This window comes from Camelina sativa, chromosome 8 (genome assembly GCF_000633955.1).
Source record: "Camelina sativa cultivar DH55 chromosome 8, Cs, whole genome shotgun sequence".
NCBI lineage: Eukaryota > Viridiplantae > Streptophyta > Magnoliopsida > Brassicales > Brassicaceae > Camelina > Camelina sativa.
Window position 1 is genome coordinate 5476998 of NC_025692.1, and position 5858 is coordinate 5482855.

Below are 5858 nucleotides of genomic sequence, written 5' to 3' on the forward strand. Positions count from 1 at the left end.
GTGTAGCACCACTCTCAGAGCTGTCCAGTAAAGGAAAAGTGTGCAAAAACCCACCAGCAGGAAACCTGACTATATTTGTTCCAGAAGCATATCGACTCTGCTCACCATCAATACTGAAATCCCCATTGAGAATTTTGTCTCCAAACGCAATCCCAAACGCTGCGAGAAGGTTATTAAGTGCAGGGATATTTGCACCTCCAGTGACTGGAGTCCACCAACTGCGCGTGTTATCATCAAAGAATCTCATCTTCACCATAGTATCAACATTATACCACTCAGCAAACACAACCAGACCCAGTCCTGCATTTATAACGTCATCTCTGAGCTTTTCAATTTCTTCTGGAAAGTAATCATCTTCGAGGTCAACCATCAATAGAGTTCCATATTGCTGAGCATCGAAACATGTAAGGGGCGAACCAAGAGTCTCTATATAGTACCCAGCATCACGTAACATATTGTACATGATGTGAAAGTTTGTATGCAGGTGATCGCCATGCCAATCAAGAATGTCATTGCGGACATCCAAAGAGTCTCTTGGAATATAACCTGGAGGATATTTTATGCTGTGAAATTGATCCCACAAAATACGTTTGGCTCGTGGTGGAGTGGGAATCACTTTCAGTTTCAACTGAAGAGAACACGTACTTCTTCTAGGCCCACTTTCTCCAGGGGACGCTGGGCTATAGATTTTCAAAGTTACATTTCCCTCTATTTCACCTGCGAACTGTGCACCTTCTTCCTTGATCTGCATGTGTAAAGCTAGATAACCAGTCCAGGGCCATATGATATCTGGGTACTTAAAGTGAATGCTCAACAGATTTCCTTCCTCGTTTGCAGGATGCCATGTTGGTGGACTTTCAATATAGCCTATGACACCCATACCATTTAGAATTGTAGTGTTGAAAATCACAGGCATGGCACCCGCATATAGTGGCTGACGACAAAAGGGCCAGGAATATGGGCAATCATTATAATCAAGAATGCTCGGGAAAATGCTTGCCCGGGGATGGTAGCTCTTTAGAATTTCATATGATTCTAACCTGACAAAGAGTTGAAAAGTTAGACACTAAAAAATTTCGGAAATAGGATCAAAATAAAAATAAAGAATCCAATGGTGATTATCAGTATGGAGAAGTTAACTTACAGATCAACTCTTCCTGCACCCTGCTCATACATATTAGGACCTAAAAGCTTAGCAGCACCTTCGACCAACGCCTGCTTCATGCTTGCTGGATTGAGCAGATCCTTCCTTCTAGCTTCAGGAATAACACTTACAAGCAGACAAACAATACCAGCAACAACAGGACTAGCCACACTTGTTCCAGACAAGCTTTTACAACCAGTGCTGATCTTTGACCCCATAATGTCACGGCCATATGCAACCACATCTGGTTTGACACGGCCATATCTGTACACAAAATTTTCAAGTTAGGAGCTGCATAAAAACAAGTATTTTGTATTTCTATTTCTTCAGTTGTAGAGTTTGTAAAAGGGAATGTAGAAGCAGGAAAGAAATACAGTACCCATGAGGAATTTCCCAGGTGCTCATGCCACGAGATGAAAATGAAGCTATGTGATCATCATAGTCAATACCACCGACACCTATGACATCACTCTGGTCAGCTGGATTATTTAACGTTCCGTAAAGTGGCCCATCATTTCCTATTGCAGACACCATAATGATATTGCTGGCAGTTATTTCCCATACCTGTTCGAAAGAAATACTCCACCACTTGACCCAACAGGATAATGCAAACTTCAACCAAGAGCTTACGGAACAATTACCTTCTCTACAAAAGGCAGATCCAAGTAATCCGGTCCCCCAATGCTCAAATTTAATACATCCATATTTGTTGCTATAGCATAATTGAAAGCATCAAGAAACCATGAGGTGTATGATACCTGCAACAAGCTGAGCGCAAACTTATCATAACCTAATTGATTAAGTTAACTTGCATATCTGGGAAAACATGTATGGCAACTATACTATCTTGAGGACAAAAATAAAGATCAACGTGTACCTAACAGTATCTTAGCAACTGTAATTGGGGAAACACAAATAAAAATCAATGGATCATGTGTGAGTTAGTTTCGTTTAAGGAACGTTAATCCCCTTTTTAGTTGCTACATAAGAAGATATATCTGTTGCGTGATCATGCATTACCTGGGAATCTGTGAACACTCGGAAAGCATAGAGTTCCGTGTCTGAGGCAAAACCAAGACATTCTGGATTTTGACCAGCAATAACACCAGCAACAAAGGTCCCATGCCCCAGGTTGTCATTCAAAGTGTCCTCATTTGTCCAATTTGTACGCTCCTGAAAGTTACTGCGTCAATACCAGCTTCAGAGCTTAACAAGACAAGAAAAGTAGAAGATCAAAGAAAACTAGCAGCCTTAAACACTACTCGTATCTAAAATCTTTGAGAAATAGTTGGTACCTTGATATTGCGGAAATGAGGATGGTCAGATCTTATCCCAGTGTCAAATATGGCCATCTTGACTTTAGCACCAGTGTAACCTTTCTTCCAGAGAACATCAGCTCCAAACAAGGACGTAACTTGAGTCTTCTGCAAAATAGAATAAATGTAACTTGTAAAAGACCTCACTTACAGTTTACGATATGAAAAATTAACACATAGATCCCATTAACAAAATCAGGTATTCCAGTAGATTCCTATTTACAAATAGAATTATATCTGAAGATGTAACTTAAATAATCTCACACCTGACTGAGAAGATGTCTACTCCAGTTCAATGTGGTGTTACTTGTATCCGCCATTGCAGAGGAACCAGTTCCTTCTTCGAAAGACATCGGAGTAAAGATCTTCCCTGGACGTTTATTCCCGTCGAGAAAAGACTCTCCAAGCAAAACTCTCTGATACTTAAACTCAACGTTCACGTCTTTAACCATCTCCAGCCTCTCAATCTCTCCAACCACGTCCTCTTTCCCGCTTTCCCGGATCCATAGAACACCAAAATCAGTCGGATACTTCGACGCCGGGTTAATCCTCTCGATCCAACCCCAACCACCGGATCGGACCTTCGATTCGAGGTAAATTCGATGGTTTTTCGCCGGTTTGTACTGCTTAAATCGGATTATGTAGTTCGTCTCCGTCGCAGTCTCAGACTCCGAGCGAGTCACGTTCTGCGGATTGAGATTTTCGTGCTGGGGACGGTGAGTGCTGGGACGGAGCCAGAAGATATAAACGGAGAGGACTATGACGAGGAGATAGGATCTGTAAGCATATGGAGAAGCTCGTGCAAACACCTTCATGGCGATTTGGTTGAATTTAGGGTTTGATAGCAAGATTCATTCGCACACGCACATCCCCGTACCTGGTGATTTTGCTTCACTCCTTTTGTAATTTTTGATTTTCTCTGACCCTCTGTGATGAACACTGCAGTGATGATGGAGCGACTTTTGAACCGGTTGGTTGGTTTAGCTTTATTGAGTTCGGTTTAGTATTTTTCAACAATTCGGTTTATAATGTAATCCAGATCTGGTTCGGTTTGGTTTTTTAAGAATCAAAAATTATTAAAATGATTAAGATGGCGAAGAGGTGATTTCTAAATTCATCTGAAATTATAAATTCTTAAAATTAAAACATATGGATTTTGAAATAACATGTTTTATCCTTGAATTTGAATCTTTCTATTTTACACTTTCAAATCCATTTAAAATATACTGTGCATTTTGAAATCCAAAAACAAATCATTAAATAAATAATATCGGATTTTAACAAGTATTTGTAAATCATAAAACCAATAACATATAATTTTAATAAATATTTTAAAATTAATAATTAAATAACAAATAATTTTTGTTTGGATTTCTAAATCCATTAAAATAATAGAACTAATAACCCATTTTAGTTTATGTTGGCCAAAAAAATGTCAATGGTCGTCAAATACAAGAAGACCAAATAGACACTGCACTTGAATCGGAGTTGTCTAAAGATTCTACCATTGGTGCCTCTTCAAATCCATGTCTTTTCCACCTCAAAAGCTTCAATTTACTCTGAGTTGAGCAACGACTGTTTTTGATTTGCATTTGAAGATCAAGATCATCAGAAATCTTCTGCTTTTCCATTTTTCTTTTCTTGTTTTCTTGAATGTGTCGGCAGGATAAGTTGGTGAACTTAACTGTTTTATGGGTTTTTGATTCTGTGTAATTCATCTCATGGAGGTTAGATCTGAGCTCCGAAAACATTCACGAAGTGGAACTCGGAAATGGGTTATCCTGGTTGGGATTGTGGCTTTTACTCATGTTTTGTTGTTACTTTCATATGGTGACGCCTTGAGATATCTGTTGCCTGATGGTAGAAGACTGAAACTTCCCAATGAGAGCAATAAGATGATGAATCCGTCACGAAACACACTTGCGGTCAGCGTTTCTGAGGATTCTGTCTTGGAGAAAAATGGGAATGTTTCAGGTTTTGGTCTAAGGAATGAGACAGAGGATGATGAAGGGTTTGATGAAACTGTTGATTTTGAGAGCTTTGAAGATGCAAAAGATAGTGTCAGTGTCATTAAACAAGTTGTTGAAAGTAGTGTAAAGCAAAGTCCGGAAGTTTCAACTAGTAAGTATGGATATCAAGTGCAAAATGTGTCGGTTGAAAGCCAGAAGAAGGTGAAGGGGTCTATGTTAAGTGCTAGTTCATCTATAGCTGGTCCTGCTTCCTCGGTGGGGAAGCTACCTGTTTCTGGAAATAGTGCCTTGCTAGTTTCTAAGCAAGTTAGGAAGAAGAAGAAGATGCAGTGTAATCTTCCACCAAAAACTGTGACAACAATCGAGGAGATGAATCGGATTTTAGCAAGGCATCGTAGAACTTCACGAGCAATGGTAAGTTTTGCAGCTGTCCCTTTTAGTTTGTTTTTACCTGTGAGACTTTAATTGAGAAGATACTGCTTCCAATGTAGCGACCGCGTTGGTCTTCTATGAGAGATGCAGAGATATTAGCTGCAAGGAAGGAGATAGAGAATGCTCCTGTTGCAAAACTTGAACGGGAACTCCAGTAATGTTTCCATGTTTAAGAGGTAAAATTGCAGAACATAAGCCTTATTCTAAACTAAGTTTACTGGTTAAGAAAAAGAGTATGGTGCATACAGATACAGGTGTATATGAATCTCTTGACATTCCTTTTGTAATGTGTAAAGAATAAAATTCATGCCATAAGGTCCAAAGTTGAGACAGTTTTCTATTTGGAAGTTAGTATCGAGAAGAGAGGGACAAGGGAAAGCCTGAGTTCATATAATATGTTTAGTTCACAAATTTGGTCTGTTTGGTAGTGCCTTCCTATAAAAGAGGTAATCTTGACTTACCCGATTCAGTTATCCATCTCAGGAGTTACGAACTTATGGAACGGATGCTCAAAGTTTATGTATATAAGGAAGGAAGCTGCCCCATTTTCCATACTCCAATACTCAAGGGATTGTATGCATCAGAAGGATGGTTCATGAAGTTGATGGAAGAAAACAAGCAGTACACTGTAAAGGACCCCAGAAGGGCTCACTTGTACTATATGCCATTTAGTGCACGGATGCTAGAATTCAAGCTTTATGTGCGTAACTCTCACAACCGCACAAACCTACGCCAGTTTCTTAAGGAATACACTGAGCACATCAGTGCCAAGTACCCTTTCTTCAATAGAACCGATGGGGCTGATCATTTTCTTGTTGCTTGTCATGATTGGGTATGCATCTCCTGAATTCTTCAAATTGTACTAATCATTTCATTTCATCAGTGGGAATTACCTTTTTAACTTGTGTTAACTAAACAGGCACCATATGAGACAAGGCACCACATGGAGCATTGCATCAAAGCTCTATGCAATGCAGATGTAACTGCAGGCTTCAA

The 5858-nt window shown here is 39.5% G+C and overlaps 2 protein-coding genes across 3 annotated transcripts in view; one reads left to right on the top strand and one right to left on the bottom strand.

Annotated features, from left to right (window-relative positions):
• The window catches only part of LOC104706301 (subtilisin-like protease SBT6.1), a 5566-nt gene extending 2157 nt beyond the window's left edge, over positions 1-3409 (bottom strand). Inside the window, exons 1-7 of one of the 2 annotated variants that reach the window (XM_010422476.2) lie at positions 2727-3409; positions 2440-2568; positions 2165-2317; positions 1786-1902; positions 1524-1708; positions 1145-1408; positions 883-1040 (exon numbers count right to left, since the gene is read on the bottom strand). In XM_010422476.2, coding sequence (XP_010420778.1) covers positions 883-1040; positions 1145-1408; positions 1524-1708; positions 1786-1902; positions 2165-2317; positions 2440-2568; positions 2727-3275 — 1555 coding nt within the window. In that variant the 5' untranslated portion in view covers positions 3276-3409. Of the gene's footprint in view, positions 1-732; positions 1041-1144; positions 1409-1523; positions 1709-1785; positions 1903-2164; positions 2318-2439; positions 2569-2726 lie in introns of both variants that reach the window. The other variant, XM_010422477.2, reaches the window with a different exon arrangement.
• On the top strand, positions 3907-5857 carry LOC104706302. The gene is made up of 4 exons (XM_019228350.1): positions 3907-4844; positions 4922-5038; positions 5346-5694; positions 5782-5857. The coding sequence occupies exons 1-2, from the start codon at positions 4182-4184 to the stop codon at positions 5018-5020; spliced, it is 762 nt and encodes a 253-aa protein (XP_019083895.1). The 5' UTR covers positions 3907-4181; the 3' UTR covers positions 5021-5038; positions 5346-5694; positions 5782-5857.

Bases quoted from the DNA above. Each gene is read 5' to 3' on its own strand.
- LOC104706302 (XM_019228350.1), top strand. From the start codon at position 4,182: ATGGAGGTTAGATCTGAGCTCCGAAAACATTCACGAAGTGGAACTCGG. The intron at 4,845-4,921 runs GTAAGTTTTGCA...CTTCCAATGTAG, and splicing joins GTAGAACTTCACGAGCAATG to CGACCGCGTTGGTCTTCTAT.